The 25,463-nt window shown below is 41.8% G+C and overlaps 1 protein-coding gene across 1 annotated transcript in view; it reads right to left on the bottom strand.

The window, feature by feature from the left end:
* The window catches only part of LOC144761660 (uncharacterized), a 348,522-nt gene that overhangs the window by 61,533 nt on the left and 261,526 nt on the right, over window positions 1-25,463 (bottom strand). The window contains exons 11-12 of the mRNA XM_078646947.1: window positions 17,649-17,768; window positions 12,088-12,189 (exon numbers count right to left, since the gene is read on the bottom strand). Coding sequence (XP_078503073.1) covers window positions 12,129-12,189; window positions 17,649-17,768 — 181 coding nt within the window. The 3' untranslated portion in view covers window positions 12,088-12,128. The remainder of the gene's footprint in view (window positions 1-12,087; window positions 12,190-17,648; window positions 17,769-25,463) is intronic.

Here is a 25,463-nt window from a genome sequence, read left to right as displayed (position 1 = left end):
AAATTGCTAGCACAGCTAAAAGAGTAGTACAGTCCTGTTTGATCTGTTGGCAGTATAATCCTTGAAAATTGACACAGACTCCTACAGGAGGGTTTGCTACACCAACCGCACCTTTTGAAGTCTTGCAGATGGATTACATCCAACTTGAACGCTGGAATAATCTGAAATATGTCCTAGTGGTGGTATGTGCCTTCAACAAATGGAGAGAGGCATACCCTACAAAGGATAATACTGCTGTCACCACAGCAAAGGTGCTTCTAAAGGAGTGTTTCCCTAGATATGGTATTTGTAAGCTTTTGTGGAGTGACAACGGACCTCATTTTATTGGGCAAGTTGTAAGACAGAACACATGGCGAGCACATGGTAAACAAAATGGCTGATAGAAATACAAAATGGATTCCGCAAAACGGACAAGATAGTCGCTAAAGGCAAGATGGCTTCAGTTAATGCTAACCTAATCATTGCCAAATTAAAACTATGGTCCACGCAGGTAGGTTGTAATTCAGGATGCTTTTTTCATGAAGATAACAAGTAGTAAAGTTTAGAACATCAAGTTGTTAAGTTGTAAATCAGAGCCCAAACAGGAGCTGCCTGTCAGATGCTCAGCCCATGACCAACTGTCACTTCACCTCTCTGAGTCCCAACATTCTGAGGCATCCTCAGACTCCAACATTCTAATGAGTCAGAGCACAGGCACTGACTGAGCAAGGGGGTAAAATACCTTACAATATAAATGCAGGATACTACATAGTTGTTGATAGGTTTACACTGACCAACATAGATGAGTTGGTTGGCACTTTGGTGGGGGCAAAGTACTTCAGCACCCTTGATATTGCATCAGCCTATCATCAGGTGAAATTAGATGAGTCTTCGCAGGATTTTACGGCCTTTGTCACTCCCATTGGAACAGGTGTGAAGTGCTATCAAGTTGATTTGTTGATTTGTGGTAGCACCAAGGCAGAGCATTACTCAAGGTTTTGTGCATTTTTTTAATGTCCTAGAAAAGCTGGTTTGACCCTCAAAAAAGAGAAATGTAAGTTTGCATCTATCTAGGTCATTGTATCCCTGGACAGGGTGTTTTACCTAAAAAGGAGCTTGTTGACTGCATTGAGAACATTATTGAGCCTTCTAGGAGTTGTTGTCTTTTTTAGGAATGGTAGAATTTTACTCTAAGTTCATTCCGGTGTATGCAGATATGACACAAAACCTTAGGAGGTTGACAGGCAAAAGTGTTGTTTTTTTTTTTTTATCTTTTTTTTTTTTTTTTTAGTCCTCATATCCACCATGGTTTTTGAAAGCCATTTAGAATAAGCATCAGACAAGTTTACACAGTATAGTAACTGGAAGGAATCATTTCATTCGAGAGGAGAGCCACAGATCCCGCAACTGTCTCAGCTTGAAATTCTTTTAGGCTACCAGTGGGGAGGCCTACTGCTGGGCCAGGGCCGGGATCTGACCGGATACGATTGAGTTGGCACCATAGTAGTATAATCATTGGACCCGGGGGGGAAAAAAAAAAAAAAAAAAAAAAAAAAAAAACCCCGGTCTTTATTGAGACCATACAATCGAATGCCAAAAGGTCCTTTTGCATTGGTTTCCTGATCTGGCTAGATCTATGCGTGCAGTCTGTAGCGTTGATGTCAGCCAGTCCCCGTGGGAAGGGGGGATGGAATCCTTCCATCTCCTGCAGATCTCTCTTCTTGCTAAAAGGATCGTGTAGAAGACCAGGTTTCTAGCTATGTTTTTAGTTGTCCTCAGAACTCCAAAGATCGCTAATGGTAAATCTATACTAATTGGGGTACCTAATGATGCCGTGAGAGTCTTACCTATGGCCTCCCAATAAGGTGTTATACGGGGACACTCAAAAAACATATGGATATCTGAGGCTGCCATCAAACCACATCTTGCACATGCCGCTGAGGTTCCTGAGGTAAATTTAGATAATCTTTGGGGGGAATAATACGCCCTGTGAAGGGTAAAGAGATGGTTTCTACGTAACCATGAGGGTTTCACCAAATTTATTAAAAGTTCAAATGAGGTAGACCAGAGTTCTTGTACGTCTTGAGTCAAAATTACATCGGCCCAAAGTTGAGTTGGTAACTCAAATTCCCCATCAGATTCATCTAGAAGGAGTCTATACCATTGTGAAATCTCATGTTTTGCTGGGGGGGTACCAACCAGGTTAGTTATTAGTTGGCTGTGCCCTCCAAGTGGAAACTTGTTGCGTTTGGATTGTGGATCGTTATATGTCTGTGTCCAACTTCTGATTTGTATGTATTTAAACCTTGAAAAGGTTGGACCTATTTTGTTCTGTAAATACTCCCACGAAAGCAGATCCCCCTCATAAAAGAGATCCCCCCATTCTTTGAGGCCTGCTTCTCTCAAGGGATTAGCTAAGGAATCTTCCAACCAGGCTGGACTATCCGGCAGCCCCCAAAGTGGTGTTTTATCGCAGTAGTATCCCTGTTTAATAGGTTTAATTAGCTCAGACCAGGTTTTAGCCAAGCCATACAGGACCTTCAACTTGATCTTCTTGAAGAACTTCTGGTTGCCGAATTTAAATAAAAATCCCGTCTGACTGAGGCCTTCCCTATTTAGCATTGCCGAAAACATTAATCCTATCCCATAATCAGCAGGTTTATTTAGAAGCATTCGTATGTGAGATAGCTGAAAAGCCCACAAGTATAATTTTAAATCTGGTGCGGCTATTCCTCCCTTCTTCCAACGCCGTCTAAGCTTTTTCCAAGCTATTCTAGGTAGTTTTTTATTCCAAATGAAAGAGGTGATTTCTGATTGTATTTTGGTTATTTGAGTTTGGTTAAAGTAAAGGGGAATAGTATTAAAAAGAAAAGAAATTTTAGGCAAAATGACCATTTTCACAAGATTAGCCCTCCCTATCAAGGATAATTGCAGGTGCGACCATGCTTGCAATAATTTTCTACATTGTTTAATGATTGCTGTCATATTTAATGTGGCGAGGGTATTGATATCTTTTGTGATATTCACGCCTAAATATCGAAGCGACTCGCTCTCCTGTATTTCCAAGGAGCTAGGGTTGTCATTCCAGACCAACATCTCTGTTTTTGATGTGTTGATCTGGTAGCCTGATAATTTCCCGAACCCCTTGGCAATTTCAAATATAACCGGGAGTGCAGTTGTCACGTCTGATGTGAGAACAAGTAGGTCATCGGCATATAATGCTACCTTCTTTTCCCAGCCACTATGATGAAAAGGGACAATCGCATTCTCTCTTCTCAGTTGCTGTGCGAGAGGTTCAATGTAAAAGTCGAACAGAAGCGGGGAAAGCGGACATCCCTGCCGCGTCCCTCGTGTTATATTAAAGGGGTCTGACAATTCACCATTAATCAATAGGCTAGCCGATGGATTGGTATACAATAGACTTACAGTATGACGAAATCTCCTCCCCACTCCAAATTTAGCCAGGGCCCTCGACAGGTACACCCAATTAACCCTGTCGAAGGCCTTGGTCGCATCCAGAGTGAGGGCGGTCAAGGGTAAACTATGTGTCACTGCTATATCCATAGCCCCTATAAGTTCGTATGTCAATTCATAGAGCTGTCGGCCTTTGACAAATCCTTTTTGATCTGCATGTAGAACTGCAGGGGCTACCAAGGCTAATCTAGAGGCTAATATAGTGGTAAAAATTTTATAATCCACATTCAGGATTGATATGGGCCTATAAGATTCGCAGGCGTCTCTAGGCTTCCCAGGTTTTAATATAAGTGTGATGGATGCTTTGTCCCATGATGAAGGGGGAGTCTGGCCTTCAAGAAGGATCTTATTAAACATCTCAGTAAGGAACGGGGCAATCTCATCTTCTAACAATCTGTAGATCTCTGCTGGTAAGCCGTCAGGCCCCGCTGCCTTCCCCTTCTTGCTTTTTTTTATAGCGGCCCTAACTTCACCCTCCGTGATAGAGTCATCCAATGCTTGAGACTGAGCCTGTGTAAGTCTAGGTAGGTTAATATGGCTTAGCCAATCATCGACCTCCTCAGATCGAGTTACAATATCCTCTTTATAGATAGACTCAAAAAAAGCCTTAAAGGCCCTTCTAATTTCAGTATCTGATGTTAAGGAATCATTGCCTACCTTGATTTTTGAAATATTGTTCCTGACCCGATCGGATTTAGACTTCCATGCAAGCATTTTTCCAGCGCCTTCACTATACTCGAAATGGGCTAATTTACTTGCTTCCCATCTCTGCTGTAGTCTAAGATTCAGTACTGATCCCAGATTGGCCTTCAAAGTCGCCATTTCTTTCCTATAATTGTTTATAACGGATTCATCTAGCCCGGAATTACTATCAATTACACCTTGGAGATTTATTATCCTTACCTCTATAGACAGGATTTGTTCTTTATATTGCTTCCTTTTGTGAGATACTTTCGTTGTAATAAGACCCCTTAGAAATGCTTTGAACGAGTCCCAGACAATTCTTGTTGCTGCTGAATCATTATTGATTGAAAAGAAAAAGTGTGCTTCTCTTTTCAGATATAATATGTCCTCAGATGAAGAAAGAAGAGAACGATCAAAGGACCATCTGGAGGGCAATCTCTCCATTACATAGGTTAGGTCCATTAGTACAGCAGAATGGTCTGAAAGATGAAGAGGTAAATATTCAATGGATTTCACCTGTTCAACCAGCCGTTGGCTAATCAAGATAAAGTCGATCCTTGATTGGTGTTTATATTTATAGTTTCGGAAAGACACTCCTTGCTGATCCCCAGACCTTTCCCTCCATATGTCTACATAACCGTAGGTTCTCATTGCAGATTGCAGCACTGACCTGGACTTGGACAAAGGTAAGGATCGACTATTAGGGGATTTGTCCAAAGCTGGATTTAGGACGATATTAAAATCACCTGCTATAATAGTTGGCTCAGGAAAGGAGAGTAAATGTGAAAACATAGTCTCCATTACCGTAGGATCATCCTGATTCGGCCCGTAGTATCCTAGAATTGTGGTTTGAGATCCCGCTATTGCTACGGAGGCTATGGCCCATCTTCCTCCTGTGTCGACCTGCTGGGATATAAGCCTAGCTTTAGCTACTTTTTTAAAGATTATAGATACCCCTCTAATATTACTTGTCTGAGTAGTGGAAACCACAAATTCTATCCACTTATTTCTTTTAAATAAATCAATCGACTCAGAGTTTGTTAAATGAGTCTCTTGCAGAACAATGACCTGCGCATCCAGATCTCGTATATATTGCATAATGTTGTTTGCCCTTGGTTTGGTGCGCAGGCCATTAACGTTCCATGAGAAATATTTTATGTTAATCATCTTCAACATAAATATTTAACAAAAAGGACAAAAGAGAGAGATAAAAAGATAAGGCTAGACCAACCCATACTTGTCTAAAGCTTGTTACATAAAGTGGTAATTTCGGATTTTTACTATCAAGACTATTATACCTTGGCTTTTTGAGGACATTTTTACTTTTTTTCCACCCCCCACCACCTACCCTAACTATGTGCCATCCACCCTCCCCCCTCCCTTTCCCTGGAAAACCCTTGCGATATCTAACCGGTGCAATGTCCGGTTGATAGCGCCCCTCCATGAACTCCCGGATAGAGACCCCACCCATTTAGTTGCAAAACATATAAGTTAATTAGACCTAACTAATAGTGACTCTGAAATAATTATATTGATTGATAACTCGAGGGGAGAAAGTGTTTTTTTTTTTTTTTTCCCCTTCTGCTTCTTCACTTTTTTCCCCTATTTATTTATTTATATATATATATATACACATATACATACATATATATATACATATTTTTTTTTTCTTTTTTCTCCCTTTTCCCCTTTTTTTTTTTTTAAAAATAACATTTATGCAAAGAACTCAGAGAAATCGAGAGATGGCCGTGAGTCATTAACACATTGACTGAGTCCTAAGATTTCTTACTGCTTCCCATCTGCATTAGTAATTCATCCGCTGCCTGTACTGTTCTAATGTTAGTCATTTTATTATTATACATTATTTTCATACCAGCAGGGAATGTTAATTGAGCTGAGGCACCCGCTGCTCTGAACGCTTCCAGGCGCCTCCCAAACTCCCATTGCTTCTCCAGGGTAATTCTTGAGAGATCAGACCTTATTAGGAAAGTAACCCCCTTTGCAACCAGCGATTTTTGCTTTAGAGCAAGATTAAGAATTCGTTCTTTCAGAACATATGTGTGAAAATTTACAAGAATTTTACGGGGTTTGGATCTCTGGGGATTTTGTCTAAAGGGATCCCTGTGGATTCTTTGAATGTCCAGTGCTATTTCTTCCATAGAGAGGTCTAAATTTAGGGACTCTTTTAACAAGCCTGTTATATATTGTTTTAAGTCTGAGCCCTCTGAACCTTCAGGCACATTCAAGATTCGTAGGTTCCCCCTCCTCGCTTTGTTTTCCAAGGTCTCCATCCTATCACTGAGCGCTTGCTCCTCTCTGGAGAGCTTCTGGATGTCTACTTTAGCCTGGTCCAAGTACATTGAGAGTGTTCCTGTAGTCTCCTCCAGTACTCCCGTTCTTATAGTAAGTCCCTCAATTTTATTTTCTAGGGATTCGCAGTAGCTTCTTATTTCTGCTTGATGCGCAGCCAAGTTTGCTGAAGACTCTGCAAAGCCCTTCCTTATTTCTAACGTGAGGGCTGAAAACATACCTAGTATAGCAGCTGGCGTTATGTCGCCATTGTCTGCAAACTTGGTTTGATCAGTGAGGGAGTCTAGAGAATAGTTCATTTGATTGGGAAGATCTCCCCCGATTGCTCCGGCTCCGGCTTCATTAAAGCTGCTGAGAGGTACCTCAATATCAGACAAATCTTCTGAGTCTTGTAATATGGGGCCTGATATCACCTCCACCCGGGCTGACGAAGATTGTGAGCCTGATCCTCCTTCGTTATCTCCGTCTCTTACTCCATCTTGTAGGCATAGACCTCTAGCTTCATGTTCTATACCCGCTTCTTCTGTTCTTTGATCCATAGCCTTTATTGCGTCTATAAGGTCAGAATCCTGTGCCAGAGACATCTTATCCATTTGGGGAGAAGTTACCACTTCAGAGCCAGCTGACATAGCGTGATCCCCTGGTAGCTGCAGTATTTGGGGAATGACTTTGAAGTAGGATCGTAGGGAAGGGGTAATCTTAGCTTTTTTCTCAGCTCTGTTGTTTTCCTGCGTCTTAGATTTTGTCTTATTTTTGGGCTTCAAACCATATTTGGTGCCTCTTCCTTTGACCTCTGTGTTTAGGTAAGAGGAGGACTTTTTATTTTCAACTGCGGGGGTATAGTCACCCAACCCACTAGATACAGCTGATATCTCAACCTTATCATCTAACAAAGCAATTTTCTTCTTCCGCCCTCTTTTGTTGGTAACTTTAGTCTTACTGAGAGGGGCCTGTATTTTTGGGATAGTATCGGAAGTGACTGATACTTTTATTGGCACCCCTTGTCCTGCCAAAGTTGTAATATAGGGGTCAGAAGAAATTAAACTCCCCTTGTCTGCCCCCTCTACAGCTTCCAGGTCCGGAGATACTGCAGGTACAGGAATATGAAATGGCTGTACTTGCAGCTGTTTAGATGCAAGTTCTGGGGGTTTATGCAGAATTTTATCCGAAGTCACTGCGTGGTGTGGCTGCCCCAGACTTCTAAGCAACCTCCCTCTCCTCAGCTCCAGCGCTGCTAACTGTATACGGAGTAGTGGAAGTTGTAATTGCTCAGGATGTTTAAATACACCAGTTAATTCAAATAACTGTGGCTGCAGAAACCTCCCAGAAAGATCCCAGTACTGTATGAGGGGCCACTGTTCCCAAAAAAAAAGGCTTACCGCTTTAGAGACTTCCTTGAGATTAATACCCAGATTACTTATCTCACGCTGTAAATGCTTCCAAAGCTCTTGCTCCTGCCGCTGTAAAATTGCTGGTGTTTCCAAAGCAATACTGCTTTCAGGACAGAGTTCAACGCTGCCAAACAGCCGACGGCAGCCCGCGCTCACCCCGCCCTCAGCTTCAGCTCTGCACTCGAACAGAGAGCGGACTGACGGCGACTTGGAAACAGCCTCAGACTCGATGAACCGGGAGAACATCCCCCGTGACAAAAAGCCTCCGGTTCGATTCGGTGAGGGAAAGGAAAAAGCCCGTTTATGCCAGGTCTCAGCTATCGGAAAGTGTGCAGACGTTATTCTGCATTTCTTTGTTTAACCGAGGGTCTCCACCGGGAGCTCGTTACGGAGCACTACGGCCGCTTAACCAGCGGCCGCCATGTTTTCCCCGGGCTTGCTGCAAAAGTGTTGTTTTTGTTTGGAGTACTGAGCGTGCTAGAGAGTTTATCTTTATCAAGGAGGAATTGAAGAAAGCCCCGTACTTGCATGCTTTTGTGTCAGGTGAAGGGACTATCATTTTGACTGATGCTAGTGCCAAAGGTTTAGGAGCGGTGTTACTTCAAAAGAAATGTGGCGTTGAACGTTTGATTAATTGTGCTTCGAGATGTTTGAGGGGCTCGGAGATAAATTATTCTGTAATCGAGACAGAATCTTGGGCCATCTTTTGGGCATTAAGGAAGTTTATAAATTTGGTTTGGGGTACCAAAGTGAAGGTCCTGTCAGACCATGACCTTTAAAAAAGGTGTTTTCAAAAAAAGGCCTGGATTCCATTTCTTCAAGGATTAAGAAGTGGATTATTTCACTTCAAGAGTTTGATTTTGATGTTGATTACATTCCAGTTGTAATCAACAAATCTGCTGATTGACTTTCTCGTTTAGTACATGAAAAGAGTTCTGATTTGGATGAAGAAAGTCTGGTGGATGATGTCATATATGTCTACGAAATCACTTTGGGTACGATAGATGAGTCTGAGTGGAAAATCGAAATTGGTAATGATCTTGAAATCACAAAAGTTATTGAGTTGCTTCTATTGGGAAAGAACAGACATCTTGAGAAGCCATGGTCCTTAGTTGGTGATGAATTGTCTGTTATTGATGGTGTGCTTGTTCGGGGTACAAAGTTTGTTCCACCATTGAGAGTGCGTAGTAGGCTTCTTAATCTTGCACATGTTGGACATCTTGGTATCGTGAAAATGAAAGAGTTTTTGAGAATGCAATTCTGGTGGCCAGGGATGAATAAGGAGGTTGAGAGGATAGTTTGTGATTGTCTGGAGTCTTGTACTAGTGATAAAATATTCAAAATCAAACAAATGCCCATGGCCTGTAGGAGTTTACCTGATCATCCTTGGGATGAGATAGCTATTAATATTGTTGGACCTTTGCATTGTGTTAGTGACACTCCTTATTTGATAGTTGTTCTTGATCTTTACTCTAGATGGGTTGAAGTGACTTCTGTCAGAGATATTTCGTCAACGAATGTCATAAGGTTCTTGGAGGAAATATTTAAGAGGGAAAGCTTTCCCAATTGCATTCTCCCTGATAATGGGACACAGTGTTGTTCTTCTAAATTCCAGTCCTATCTGAAAGATTGTGGTATTAACCATAAGAGAAGTTCTATTTACCATCCAGAAACTAATGGGGCTGTGGAAAGGGTTAACAAGACTTTAATAGAAAGCATACAATTGGCTAGGGGAAATAACTTGAACTGGAAATCTGTCTTGCAAAACAGGATCACTGCTTATCGCATGTCTCCTCATATGACCACAGGAAGATCTCCCTTTGAGTTATTCAAGGGTAGAGCTTCAAACTCTAAGTTATGTCCAGGATGTAAGAGTATGAATAAAGGCTTGAAAGATAATGAACTAGGTGATAGGAGACAAAGAGAACTTGATAAACAGTTGAAAAGGAAATTGTATTTTGATCTTAACAAAGTGCACTATCTAATGATGGGAATGTTGGTGATCATGTAAAGATTAGGGCACGTGTAGGTTGTAAACCCTGGTCAAAGTACACTAAAGTCAGAAAAGTTGTCAACATTTTCAAGAATGCTGTGAAAACTGATGATGGCAGAATTTGGAATAAGAGCCGGGTGGTGTTGGTCAATTCTAATTTGGTTTCATCCTCTAGTCCTAGAAGTCTCACTTGCTCTTCTTCCTCGTCAATTAATGCTGATTCCTCTCTGATGGGTTCACATTCCTTGACCTTTAATGTCATAGAGGAGTCAGAGGATCCGTAGGTTACCTTTGTATATTAAGGACTGTGTTTGTTAATTACTCTTACATATTAAGGACCATGTTGGTTTTTTCTTTTGTTCTCTTCTCTTTTGTTTTGTTAAATATATTATTTGTTGTAAAGAGGGAAGATGTGTGACATCATGCTCAGTTCCATGCAGCATCTTACCTTTTTGTTCCATGTAGAATTCTACTGTGAAGATTCTTTGGTTTTCAGTTACTGGAAGCTTTTGATGGCTGAGGTGAATAAACCGGACCTGACTTCAACTCTGTGTATGATTCTCATTTATATGTGCAGAAGACACCACATATTCTTAATGAAAAAAATCTTCCTAAGCATTCAGCAAATTGAACCTCAAATAAATGTTGTTTACATAACTAATTTGCAGTGAGTGGCTGAAGGCCGTGATCATTTCTATTGAGCTTTGTTTTGGTAGATAACAGTGCATTATGGTCTCTGTTTAGGAAGCTGCTGAAAATTAGGATTGACAACCAAAATACTATAGTACATTGTCAATATTGAGGCCAAGGACTGCACAGGCATGATTTACCACGGGCCCGAGGTGCTAGCAAGGTCCTGAGCAGAAACAAGTCATAGGGTTTTGAGACACTTTTCAGGGTGCTACAAGTGCATCTAAGGAGTAAACGTTCATTTATTTGTTTTTTAAGTTTCACCTTCTTTACACAAGACTCTCTTGACACACATCTCACATTCTTGCTGCACTGGTGGAAAGGAGCTAGTTGTTAGGTGATTTCTCCAAATATATTGTTGATCCTTTCTGTTGAAAACTTTCAGACCCACATGTAGGTGAATGGGGAAACAAAAAGTACCCACAACATTCTCCATGTGCTTAGGCGATTTTTCTACGTGGTAACATTTAGTTTGTGATGTTTGGCCTTAAGAATGCAATTGAGAGTGTCTCATTGGCATTCGTGAAGAATGTAATTGTCATTGAATAATAAGGATTAACAAAGACATCGTGGTTAATCTTTCATCTGTTTTTAAGGGCTTTGTCTGTTTTTGCTGCTTGGCACTCTGGACTTTAAGATGAAGTAACTGGTGCTTCTTCCTTATATGTCAAGGGCATTCCTCACTCTTTATAGTGGAACAACCCATCATGCTAATATGATCACTGTGACCATCCAATGGTTGGAATGAAGAAGATTAAACTTTGGATGTGCTTTTGCATTAGCCTGCAGATTCAGCCCTATATGAATGACAGAAAACTGCCTAAGTCGCTCACATCCAATCCTTTCACAAAAGCGCTGCGGTGGAAGACGAGCACAGGTAAACCTGCCTGTCTGGCTCCTTTCTATCGACACAAACATTCCAGTCATGTGATTTACCTTAGCATCACTCCTGCTACTAACGAGCTGGCAGCAGCATCCTGGAGGAACACCATGTTAGTAAGCTTTCAGTATTATGATGCAGAATTAGGAAAGTTAACTGCTAAAAATATATTAGCAGACAATGTCGCATTTTTGCTAGATCCCAATATCTTTCATTAAATCTGTTTCTGTTATTTGCTGCATTTTAATTCCACTGATGTTATATACTTTTCTTATATCTTTAAATCTTTTTCTTAAAAATATTTAGATTTAGATTGAGTTAATTTTCACTTTTTGAGACTTGCCATTCCAGTCATATAAATAGCCCTTTAGTATTTCCATTTCTGGTTTTCATGTATCCCTTTGCTTGAAACCATTTTTATCTTAATCCACTCCCTAACATCAAATATTTATCTATTTCACTTCTAACACTTTTGTTTACAATAGCGTGCTTTGTATATCACGGATTACAAATATGTGACTTTCTTATTAATTGACAATTGTTTGTGAATGTTTCACCCCATTTTCAGTAAATTCTCAAGCAGTAGGAGTGCACTGGCAACGTAAATCACAAAAAGAGAACTTATTCGCTCATTTATGATGACATATCACACCAAGAGGGACGTTTTAAGTATGAAATAGACGCACCAATGGAAGGTGGTTCAGCAGGTCCTCTACGTGACATCTTCTTACTTCTCTGAAAAGGTTGTCTCGCTGAGATCGCTCACATCTCTTGCTGGGTCTTGCTTACTGTTGCAGGGAAAGAACATAGCTTTTAGTGCCTGGGTCAAAGTTTGTCTCAACATATGCTGTACTTTCTTTAATGAAAAGAAAAATATCTATTTGGTACAAAACTTTGTTGAGTGTTTGAACAATAATAAGAAAGTACATATTTAAAGTTCATATTTACAGAATACTTGAAAAACATTGCTTTATATATGTGAAGTATATGGAAAATATATTTGTGAAGCATATAATTAGGGCTTCACTGAGAACACCACCGTGAGAAAATGAAATATTAATTGGGGGTGGATGCTAGCCCATCACCAATATTAAGACTAAGGTCACAAATTTGTTAGGTATAGGTAAAGGTTTCATAGCCTGAGCTCAATCCCCGATAACTATTGCATAGGGAAGTCAGGTTTAACTTTGAGAAAATGTGGAAAGTATTTAGAAATACCAAATCAGTTAAAGAGTTGAATACACAACACCATAAAGCTCTCACTCGAAATTATAAAATTATAGTAATATGTGGTTATTATAATGACACCAAAAACAACACAACTCTAATAAAGGGGATCAGACGCATGAATTTGTAAATATTAAAGGGAAAATAGCACCAAAAAGCACTAAGTGCTACTTGTGGCCAATGGTTGTGGTGGAACAGAACCTAGGTGTGATTTTAGGTCGACTGCAATAGGGCCCTGGTCCTGTACAAAACATAGATTATCCCCGCAACTGGCTGGTAGTCTGGAATATTTTTAAATACCAATCTGAAAAAGCACTTTGTTGTTTTTCTGGGAAAAAAACTCTTCTTTCTCCACACAGGGTTAAGCGAAATCTCAATCTGATTCTATGGAACTGCCAATCAGATACGTTTAGGGTTGGTCCCCTTCAAGGTCTGAAGCAAAAAGTTCCCAAATTTCTTTAGATATCCAAACAACCACAAAAGTATTCTTCCAAGGCCCCCAGGTCCCCTGGGGGAGCACTTAGAGACTCTCATGGCCAGAAGTCATCAGAGGTAGGACGGGTGAGGATTCAGCTTTGTAGGGCCCACACTCCTATGGGTGGGGGACATGCTCCAACACTTCTAGTTCTTCTCTGACCAATGGAGTAAATGCTTCCAGGAATTGACCTACCCAATGTTGCTGTAGTTACAATTTGCTTTGCTGCAACCATGCCCAAAATGCAATGTGTCAAAGCAAATCCAAGATTATTAAGGTATTAAGCCCCACTAAACCTGGGGTCCAAGTCTGGAGGGGTAAGTGGGAAGCATACTATGGTAATCCTAGTGTCCTCCTACATGTAACATTAAAATCCAGTTTGAAGCAGGCACTCTTCTCACAACAAACCCAGAGACAGACGTTTGGTAGGACAAAAGCAGAGTTCCTCAGCAACCAGGCACAGGAAACATAAGAATTATCCTGGGATCCTGGTCTCTCCCTTTCAAGTTCCGCTCACCAGACCTGTGAGGCAGAATTTGATACTGTAGTGTCAACAGAACACCAACCGGCCCAACCCTGCATATTCTTCTGAGTTCAAAGTAGTAACCTCTGCCCATTCAGGTCAGCCTATTGGGTGCTCCTGTAAAGATATTCAGACTTCTATCACATCCTTTTCTGGGCTGGGCACAGGCTTGACATTGACCGAGGCTCATGCTAATTACCCTTCTGGAACCCCATCAAGCAAACAGTAACTTTAAAAAAGCTAATTTTCCTTAATATTGAGTTAAAGTCAGACTTCACCATTGAATTGTGTTTTTAATGCCTATTAAAATAGTGGTTTCATTATTTTTCTTGGTCGTCCCATTCTGAGATATACTGTTAGTATTTAAATCTGTACACTGGTTGTCTAGATAGGACTGCTACAATGAAAATCACTTTTAGGGACATGTCACTTTCGGAACATGTTAATAATGATTTTCTACACTTCCTACTTTTAAATATCATGCACCCCACCCTCTCGGCTACAAAGCTTACATAAAGGAATATTTAAAAGGGTGGTTTTGCCTGTTAAAAAAAGATTATTTTAACAGGTAACAAGGCAGGCTTACATTGCAGAAGTCAAACTAGAGTATTAGGCCTGAAGCCATGTTGTCCTTGTTTCCTTGTTGCAATAGTATATGGCACAGTAAGTGCTAAATATCAAGAAGTGACATTTAACTTTACATGCCATGGGGGCAGTTTATACACCATATAATATGGCCCTATATGAGAGTTAAACACGATAATCAGGGAAGCCTACAGTTTTAGGGTTCAGGGCACATACACTGGGCATTGGACATCAGCCCCCCAGTGTGCAGAGTCTAAAAACTAGCAAACAAAATTCAGCAAAAAATGGGGCTGAGGATGCTAAAAAAAATATTTTTTCGAAAACATGATAAAGTGACCCTAAGCAATAGTGGCAACCTGGACACAAAGAAATCAGCATTGAGTAGGAAATGCATACTCTAGGTCATTCTTAACCCTTTAGCTACTGAGGTTTTCTACACCCACGTTGAGCCTTTTTTATGATTTGGCTTGAGAGTGCAGGTGTCTCCAGAAAATTATGTGAGAATCACTAGGAGAAGGGCTGTGGTTCCATCCACATGTTGATAGCCTGGACTATGTGATTTGATTGGGCAGGAGTTGTGTGCTTAAAAAAAGTGCTTGCCCTCCACACAGCTGTGATCATTTTGCTGTATTATACAGCTGTATCAGCTTGAATTTTCAGGGGCTCACACATGACATTGTAAAGCTATTATAGTGTCTTAGATACCTAGTTAATTGATGGTGTTTTCTCTGGCAGTAGCACATATGGGAGGAGGGCAATTATTAACTCACATCAAGATTTAGAACTGGCTTGACAATGCAACTGTCAAATGACCTTTTAACTCCAGCAATATTATTCTACAGTTCACACAAAAAACATCCATTCCCATGCTATCTACTTCAAATGCTTTACATTACTATGCAATACTCCTATAAAGCTAGACCTATTGGCAGACGTGAGTCCCATGCTCTCCACACCACTGGAGTCAAGCTATCCAGGCTGATGAAGGCTGATAGCCAGAAACCGGTCCTTGGATGCTTGATTCCGGTCCAGGAAAGACATGGCTTGGCAGTTCGGGCTGGAATGATACCATGAGGCACAGGGTCAAGGCTGATTTGCATATAGCCATGTCTGACCTGGGGTGGTGTGGAGTGCAAAAAAACTATGGATTTAGGCCCAGATCTCTGTACTGGGGTGAATGTATGACATTGTTCTGCATTCTGTCCATTCAATTGTTGTTTTTGCATTTTGCTTTTGTTTTTGCAACTTTCTAAAAGAGGCATTTTTAAAATTGTGATCAAACATACAACTTTAACATTACAAAATGGGCTCTTCAACACAATTCCAAAGACAGCAAACTTAAAATAGCTACAACCTCTAAATTAGAAATTCTAGAATATTAAATGTAATAACGAATTGCCAATGTACTCCCATGGGAGGGGTAGGCCTTACAGTAGTGAAAAATAAATTTAGGACCTTTTCATTAATAGGACATGTAAAACTTAAAAGTACATGTCCAACATTTTAGTTACACAACACCCTGCCAAAGGGCTGCCTGAGGCCTGCCTTATGGATGCCTTGTATGTAATAACAGGGTAGTTTAAGTCTTGGCAAGGAGATTTGAATGCCAACTGAAAATGGTAGTTAAAAACTGCATTTAGGCTGCCGTGACAGACCAGGAGCATGTTTTAGGGTGCTGCTTAAGTGGATGGCATGATCAGTGTTGCAGGCCCATCAGTGGAATTTAATTTACAGGCCCTACGTATATGGTACACCACTCTAAAAGAGGCTTATAGGTTCATTAAATATGCCAACTGGGTATAAGGAAATGTAATCATATTTTAGGGAAGGAACACAAGTATGTTATCACTGGTTTGCAGTGGTAGAGTGTGAAGAGTCCTTAGGCCAACAACAAAAAATGCAGCAAAAAATGGAGGTGCTGAGGCAAACATTTTGGGGGAAGACCACCAATAGGCTGACATGTTTAACACACAACATCCCAGAACACACTGCTTGCATACATTAACTGCTTTCCTTCCTCTTTGGCTAGTGTATGGCCTCCAGTGCCCGCTTGACTCTCCATTTAGCACAAATTTAAAACTACTGCTTTCATTCGTGCCACATTTGACAAGAATTTCTTGTTTCACCAAGGTCTGTGTATTGTCTTCTCTGACATCTATAACAAATCCAAAATACAGTTGCCAGGGTACTGGTGTGGGGCTGTAAATATGAATGCAATTCTCATCACAGGACACGATTGACTTTCAGAAGCAAGTTATATTCAAAACAATGTGATAAAATCTGGAAATTACATTAAAATTAAGGGTAAGCAGTATTACATATAATTCAAACATGAGTTTTTAAAAGAGAGCCATTATATTTATGTAAAGATGTATCCAAAAGATGAAAGCTGTGAAACGCCGATGACTTGATGAAAATTATTTCTTTGTGCTTGTTTTCTTATAATGTTATCACCACCTACAATTATCTACAGCCTTCAAATCTTTATAGGGAAACTCCATTGGTACCAATCCATTAAATTGTAATGCTCAGAAGAAAAAAGTCTGTAGCAAGTCTCTTTCTTTGCTTGCAGAGACTGGTGGTCATTTCCAGTTTTTGCCCGGTCACTAAGTTCCTCATTACAAATGGCCCATAGTAAGGCTTGGTAACACTTGATCGGTATTACTAACATTAGAGGTTATTACCACACCTTAACTGGGAAATTACAATTTTAACACCTGTAATGAAGAATAGCAGGACGAAAACACATTAAGCACAGTGATGTTCATATGTTTTCTTCACATTAGCTGCTTTCAGACCATGAAAGAAGCGCCAGGATTGGCTAGAGCAGGCTCTTCCATAGCTTCTAAGGGCACAGGAGGCCTGCACTTTCTATAACCCAGCTGACTAAGACAGATATGGTAGAGAACTTTAAAATGCATATGTCTGGCTGTCCATCCCAAGATGGCCTGCCGAGGAGACGTGAATTTTAAAGCACACAGGGGCAGATTTATGAAGGGCTTGCGCCGCCGGTGCGTCATTTTTAACATGGGAAAAAGTGACGCACCGGCGGCGCAAGGCCTTCATAAATCTGCCCCACAGTACCCTGCAGCTGCCACTCTGCAGTGCTGGCCCTGCCCCGTCCAGATACTTAGTGTAGGGCGGGTAGCTGAAAAATAAAGCAGTAATAAGTAAACCTTTTTGCCGTTTTACTTTTCAGGTCTGGAGCTTGTGGGGCAACACTCTGCTGCTCAAATGGAGGAGCCACCCATGTTCAAGGCATTCGTGTGTTCTGTTGACAAACAAGAACTATTAAATAAAAATGAAATGCATACATACATACATTTCATGGACTTCCAGTGAACGAAAATGTAATATGCAATTAAAATAAACATGTTAACTTTGTTAAATATCTGTTTAATTAAATACAATGTTTCATTGTTATAATGATCCAATACCTTTCTTGTCCTGTAAGCACGGAATCTAAATACTTCTTTAGAGCCCCTTCCGACAGAAGGCGGCCATAATTGTCAGTGAACACAGCATCGGATGCACGTTTGGCTGGCGTATTGCTGTTGCTGTTTTGGAGAGAATATATGAGAAAATATATATTCATTTAAAATTTGACATTAGCTGTGGACCGTGAGATGTGTAGCAATGAGTGAAAATAAATAAATGGCAATTATTTTATGGAGCACCTGAAGTAACTAAATTTAATTTTGCTAGTAATTTACATATGTTGCTATATTAAAAACGTCAGATTTCATACTCAGTAAGGTGTAATAATTCATGAAATATCTGTAACTCTAAATTCAACACTTTGTTTTTCATCAAGACATATGGGGCCATATGTAGGTAAAACAGGTTTTACAATTCTCAAATTGTGATTTTTAGGGAATCGCAATGAGAGAATCGCAAAACGCAATGTAGGCAGGATTAGCTAAATATTTTGCGCATCCCACATATTCCTTATTTGTGAATCGCAAATTGAGATTCGCAAATAAGGAATACCTAGAAGGCCCATAGGAATGAATGGGAAGACATTCTCAATTTGCGATTCCCAATTAGAGAATCACAAATTGAGAATGCAATTTCAATGTTACAAGAGTGTCAATAGGACACCCTGTTGAACCCATGAAATAACCATGTGTACACATGTGTCGCAAATACGTGCATTGAGGGCATGTATGTGCGCCACATGGCACTTTGAAAAATGCCAAAAAGTATATTTTTTAAAGAAATCGCAAATTACCACCAACCTGAAGTTGGTGGTAATTTGCGATACAATAAGCCAAAATCACAGAAATTGGGTGCTTCCTACATTGCATTTAAGGAATCACAATTTGGGATTCCTTAAATGCATTCGCAAATTAGGGAATTGCAAATTTTGCAATTCCTTATTTTGCGAGTGGGTTTTTGTCTGCTACATAGCACACTGCCAAAATTGCAATCGCAAACGCTGAAATTCTGCAAATTACAGCATTTCTGATCGCAATTTGGCTTCCTACATATGGCCCGAAGGTCTTTTGGTTTTCACTTACAAAATATTACCTGCATTTAACGCCAGTTGGACAGTCAAAGACAACATGAATTCACAACAAATATGAAAATTGTCACTTTCATTCCAGTTATAGGAAAGCTCACCTTTGTTTGATCTCCTTCTAAGTACCTTCTTGAGATTGGCCAACAAATGCCATCCTCACAGATCTATTTTCGTAGCTTACTTGACCTATTGTTTAAGTGTGTTATGCCTTTGTGTCCCAGTGTGTTTTTCCGGTCTGGCTTCTTCAGAGACCTTTTGAATTGAATTACATTTTATATAAAATATACTTATACATTCAGCCAGCCTTCTTCATCCATTGATCAGTTGTGGAATTCACGTATTTCTTCCATCCCTTAGAGCTTACTGTGTAGGTCAATGGGTCATGCCACTTCAGATATTTGCTAACTTCACAGTGAGTACAAGTAATTCCCTTTAGTCAAAATGGAGTACTTATGATAGACTGTTGGACCTCCGGTTTAAAGCCTGAAATTCTAAGCCAGGCATGCCTACGTAAGAGAATGCTGGTATTGATTTATCTTGCTGCAGTGTCAGTAGCATCAAGAGCATATCTAATAGAACAATTAGACATGAGCTTTCCTTCTTGAACTAGGGCGTTTTCCTTTTACTTAAGTTCATATGGGAGGTACTGAAGAAGACCTTCCATTTCATCCCAGTGGGCCGTGTCATATCTTGCTAAGAATCCCTCTGTGTTGGCAATGCACCAGTGATTAGCAGCTTGTGCAGCTACTCTTTAACCAGAGGCGTCAATACACTTTCACTCTTTATCAGGGGAGGACCATCACCAGATGTCTGAGTTTGCTCATTTACGAGCATTCGAAACGACCATGAAATCAAGGGAAAGCGTCATTCAATAAATACAAGGTCAGAGGGTGATGGATTACATTTTTCATCAACTCTCTGCATTAAGATTTGTGCACAAACCAATCTTTTAAGATGTCCCCTGCATGTCTCATCATGCCTTTCAACATAAGTAGACTTTGACTATCTCTATGTGAAGACCCAAATGTTTTTCAAATAAAAAATCATCCTCGAAGCCCTCCTTGTTCACTGTAACCCAATGATGTGCTGCGGCTTGGAAAATTGCTACAGATAAGATACGTTATCATCTGGAAGTGAGGGTTTTGTAGGGGATAGGTCTGGGACATTGTCCATGGGTGCATCAATATTGTAATCATTCCATGGGTCTGTAGGCTGATGAGCATTGTTATCATCATCATCATCATCCCCATCTCTTAAATCAGGCTGTGTGTGAGGAGATGCCTGGGTGTTTTGTGAAGTGGATGTAAGCCTGGCAGTATTCGGAATCATGCATCTAGTCATGCGAGACCAGGTGAAAGTCAGAAAATAGGTCTGACCACGATAGAGCACAGTTTGGATACAAGAAGTGGAATGGGCCCAGTAAGCGCCTACCTTCGGACTTAGAAAAATTCTTAAGAAAATTGATCTTAGAAGGTAAAATACAGCAGGATTAAGGCTGTAGGAGGTGTCCGATGAGAGAGTGTTGTCGCCATATAGCCTTGGGTCGAAGCCGCAGAGAAGATTTCTGCGCCCAGACTTTCTTTGAAAGGAAAGTCAAAAATCTCCATTGCGAAAAGGCAGGGAGCTGTAGCTGAAGATAGTGCCAGGAGGTCATATACCCCTTTGGCAAAGGACAGTTGAAATGGAATTGCTGCTATGGAAAAAAACGCAGTGGGAGAAGCTGCAAAGCCAATCTGACAGGCGATGCACATCTGGCGGATAGTTCTCACTTCTTAGAGTAGGTTTTAGCAAAAATGTACCCACTTTGTATTTTGGCTATCTGGGCACCTTTAGCATCACTTCCAAGCGTCAATAAGTGGAGGGGTACAATTTGAAAAGTCAGGACTCACTCTGGGAACAGGTGCGGGTTCAAGATGGACGAAGCCTTTTGTGTTTCTATGGCCGGGAAGAGGAGGCCAGTAAACTAGCCCTCTTGAGTCACTCTGGAGGTCCTTGGACAGTTGAAGATCAAGTCCTTGTTCCCAGGCAGAAGGAAGCAGAGCACCACAACAAATAGGAAAGCGATGCAGCAATCCAGCAGTCTAGTAGATGGTTGTTCCCAGTCCAGGTAGGACCTGGCTTGGCAGGTCGGGCTGGACTGTTCCCATGAGGCACAGGGTCAAGACTGATTTGCATATGGCCAGGTCTAAACTGGGGTGGCATGGTGAGGAAAAGAATGGTGGATTTAACCCAGATCTCTTGACTGGGGGTGAATGTTTTGATTGGTTCTGCATTCCGTCCGTCAATTGTGTGTCTTTTGCTATGACGCCCTAAGTGCGCCAGGTTTGCCCAGACATGGGTCCTGGGCTCACTGTGCCACTGGAATGAAGCTATCCTGGCTGAAGAAGGGTGAAACCCCGAAATCGTTCCTAGGATGCTTGTTTCCGGTCCAGGTAGGACCTGGCTTGGCAGTTCGGGCTGGACTGATCCCATGAGGCACAGAGTCAAGACTGATTTGCATATGCCAGGTATAAACTGGGGTGGCATGGTGAGCAAAGTAATGATGGATTTAACCCAAATCTCATGACTGGGTGTGAATGTTTTGAATCCATTCCAAAGTAGCTTTATTCTAGGTATACTCATAAATGCACAAAACAGACAACATTTAGATACAGACAGTTAAAAAATTCCTTGGCTGGATATTTAAAAATGTTTGATAAAACTTAAATCTCAGAGCAGATGGAAAAAGTAAAAGTTAGATTAATACAATTTTCTTTGCATTATGAAATACATTGCAAAATACATTACAACGAATAAAAATAATTTAAAATAATCAATCACATTCAGTGGCCAGGCTAAGGAAGTTGAAAGTAATGCTCGCCAAAGAGTTACCCAGATTTAGGTTTCAGCCTTATAACCCACGCCCATCTTAGGTATTTGGCTACGGCTATTGAGATAAATGGTAAAGTGCTGGTGCGTATAAGCCTTTCAATTTCGGCACTCCTAGATGTCCCAAGTAGTTTGCACATTGGAGTCAACCACACTCGCCTAGGAAGTGCAAAGGCGGGACAGGCAAAAAGCAGGTGGGCAACTGTTTCTCTATAACTCCCACAGGTGGGACAAATGTCATCACCTGTTGGAGTTCACCTGGACGTAAGGGACTTTAAAGGTAATGAGCCTGCCCTGAGTTGAAAGTAAAGCTTCCTATCTCTCGACCTAGTAATATTATCCCAATAGGATTCTAACCGGTCCTAGGATGCTTATTTCCGGTCCAGGTAGGACCTGGCTTGGCAGTTCGGGCTGGACTGTTCCCATGAAGCACAGGGTCAAGACTGATTTGCACATGGCCAGGTCTAAACTGGGGTGGCATGGTGAGCAAAAGAATTATGGATTTAAACCAGATCTCTTAACTGGGGGTAAATGTTTTGATTTGTTCTGCATTCCGTCCATCAATTGTGTGTCTTTTGCTTTCACGCCAGCAGTCTAGTAGAGCAGCAGTCCAGCAGAGTGGCAGTACTTCCAGCAGAACAGCAGTCCTTCTTTCTGGCAGAGTATCCCCAGGTCAAGAAGAATACTGAAGAGTTGCCGTGTGAGGTCCTACTTGTATTACTTCGAGCCCTGGTTCTGGTAGGTGGGAGTAGCTACTAGACAGTGACTTTAAAGTGCATGAAATGTCTTGACTGCAATGTCCTGGCTCCAAGCTGGCTGCACTGACAATGCAGAGTTTTTAGACCCTTTGTTTGAAGGCAGAGCACAGGCTAATAGTTTGAGGTGGGGCTGTGGTCAGCTTCAGTGACTCAATTAGGTATTTGTGAAGCATGCTACTCACCTGTGAGGGTCTTAAAGCACTGGGGGATAAGGAAGGGGTTTGCCAGAAAGAAGGACTGCTGTTCTGCTGGAAGTACTGCCACTCTGCTGGACTGCTGCTCTACTAGACTGCTGGCGTGAAAGCAAAAGACACACAATTGATGGACGGAATGCAGAACAAATCAAAACGTTCACCCCCAGTTAAGAGATCTGGTTTAAATCCATAATTCTTTTGCTCACCATGCCACCCCAGTTTAGACCTGGCCATGTGCAAATCAGTCTTGACCCTGTGCTTCATGGGAACAGTCCAGCCCGAACTGCCAAGCCAGGTCCTACCTGGACCGGAAATAAGCATCCTAGGACCGGTTAGAATCCTATTGGGATAATATTACTAGGTCGAGAGATAGGAAGCTTTACTTTCAACTCAGGGCAGGCTCATTACCTTTAAAGTCCCTTACGTCCAGGTGAACTCCAACAGGTGATGACATTTGTCCCACCTGTGGGAGTTATAGAGAAACAGTTGCCCACCTGCTTTTTGCCTGTCCCGCCTTTGCACTTCCTAGGCGAGTGTGGCTGACTCCAATGTGCAAACTACTTGGGACATCTAGGAGTGCCGAAATTGAAAGGCTTATACGCACCAGCACTTTACCATTTATCTCAATAGCCGTAGCCAAATACCTAAGATGGGCGTGGGTTATAAGGCTGAAAACTAAATCTGGGTAACTCTTTGGCGAGCATTACTTTCAACTTCCTTAGCCTGGCCACTGAATGTGATTGATTATTTTAAATTATTTTTATTCGTTGTAATGTATTTTGCAATGTATTTCATAATGCAAAGAAAATTGTATTAATCTAACTTTTACTTTTTCCATCTGCTCTGAGATTTAAGTTTTATCAAACATTTTTAAATATCCAGCCAAGGAATTTTTTAACTGTCTGTATCTAAATGTTGTCTGTTTTGTGCTTTTATGAGTATACCTAGAATAAAGCTACTTTGGAATGGATTCAAAACATTCACCCCCAGTCATGAGATCTGGGTTAAATCCATCATTACTTTGCTCACCATGCCACCCCAGTTTATACCTGGCATATGCAAATCAGTCTTGACTCTGTGCCTCATGGGATCAGTCCAGCCCGAACTGCCAAGCCAGGTCCTACCTGGACCGGAAACAAGCATCCTAGGAACGATTTCGGGGTTTCACCCTTCTTCAGCCAGGATAGCTTCATTCCAGTGGCACAGTGAGCCCAGGACCCATGTCTGGGCAAACCTGGCGCACTTAGGGCGTCATAGCAAAAGACACACAATTGACGGACGGAATGCAGAACCAATCAAAACATTCACCCCCAGTCAAGAGATCTGGGTTAAATCCACCATTCTTTTCCTCACCATGCCACCCCAGTTTAGACCTGGCCATATGCAAATCAGTCTTGACCCTGTGCCTCATGGGAACAGTCCAGCCCGACCTGCCAAGCCAGGTCCTACCTGGACTGGGAACAACCATCTACTAGACTGCTGGATTGCTGCATCGCTTTCCTATTTGTTGTGGTGCTCTGCTTCCTTCTGCCTGGGAACAAGGACTTGATCTTCAACTGTCCAAGGACCTCCAGAGTGACTCAAGAGGGCTAGTTTACTGGCCTCCTCTTCCCGGCCATAGAAACACAAAAGGCTTCGTCCATCTTGAACCCGCACCTGTTCCCAGAGTGAGTCCTGACTTTTCAAATTGTACCCCTCCACTTAAGGAAGGGGTTTGTGCAGCTCCATATCATCCAAGGAACCAGGTCTTGAGGATCTTCCTGAATGCTTGCAGAGTAGCAGATCATCTGATGCTGAGAAGGAGTCTGTTCCAGGTCTTGGCCGCAATGGAGGAGTAGGCGCTTCCTCTCGATCTGGCACTGCAGATGCGTGGGGTTTTGGCCAGGGTGAGGATGGCAGTACGGAGGCTTCTCTTGGGTGTATAGAAGAAGACTCTTTCATTGAGATATTTGGGTCCGGTGTTGTGGAGGGATTTGTAGGCATGAGTGAGCAGCTTGAAGGTTGCTTTCTTTTTGACGTGTATTCAATGGAGGTCTCGTAGCTGCTGGGTGATGTGGTCTTGTCATGGGATGCCAAGGACGAGTCTGGCGGCGGTGTTTTGGAGAGTCTGGAGTTTGTGGAGTAGGGATTTGTTGATCCTGGCGAAGAAGTCAGTTCCCTAGTCCAGTCTGCTGGTCATGAGTACATGGTGACAGCCTTTCTGGATTTGGGGTGATCCATTTGAATGTGTTCTGGAGGATGGGGAGGATGTTGAAGCACGTGGAGGAGACGGCATTGATCTGTTGGGTCATGGTGAGAGAGGAGTCGAGTATGATGCTGTAAATGTGGGCGTGGTCCGTGGGTGTGGAGGGGTTACAGAGTGCCGTGGGCCACCAGGTGTTCTCCCATGCAGAGGGGGTAGATCCAAGGACTTCTGTTTTCTCAGATTTGAGTGTCAAGCAGCTGCTGCTGATCCAGGAATCAACGTTTTTTATTCCTTCCTGGAACCTGTGTCTGGTGGTGTTGGGTTCCTTGGTGAGGGAGAGGATGAGTTGCTTGTCATTGGTGTATGATACAATGCTGAGTCCATGGTTTCTGATGATGGCGAGGATGGGGGTGCTGGAGATATTGAAGAGCATGGGCCTGGGCTATGATCCTTGGGGTACTCCACAATTGATCTCTGTGGATCCGAGAGGGGTGGCGGGAATCTGATTCTTTGGGTTCAGCCAGTGAGGAGTGAGCAGATCCAGTCTAGGGCAGTTCCCTGAATGCCAGCTTTTTGGAGTCTTGTGGCAACTGTGTGGTGGGAGACGATGACGAAGGCTACAGAGAGGTCAAATAAGAAGAGGACTGCTGATTGCCCCCATCCTTCCAACAGATGGCCCATTGAGGCACACCTAATCCCACTACTTTGTGACTGTCTTTGAATAG

The sequence above is a fragment of the Lissotriton helveticus genome, chromosome 6 (assembly GCF_964261635.1).
Source record: "Lissotriton helveticus chromosome 6, aLisHel1.1, whole genome shotgun sequence".
NCBI classification, from domain to species: Eukaryota; Metazoa; Chordata; class Amphibia; order Caudata; family Salamandridae; genus Lissotriton; species Lissotriton helveticus.
This window is presented reverse-complemented; position numbering and strand designations above follow the sequence as displayed.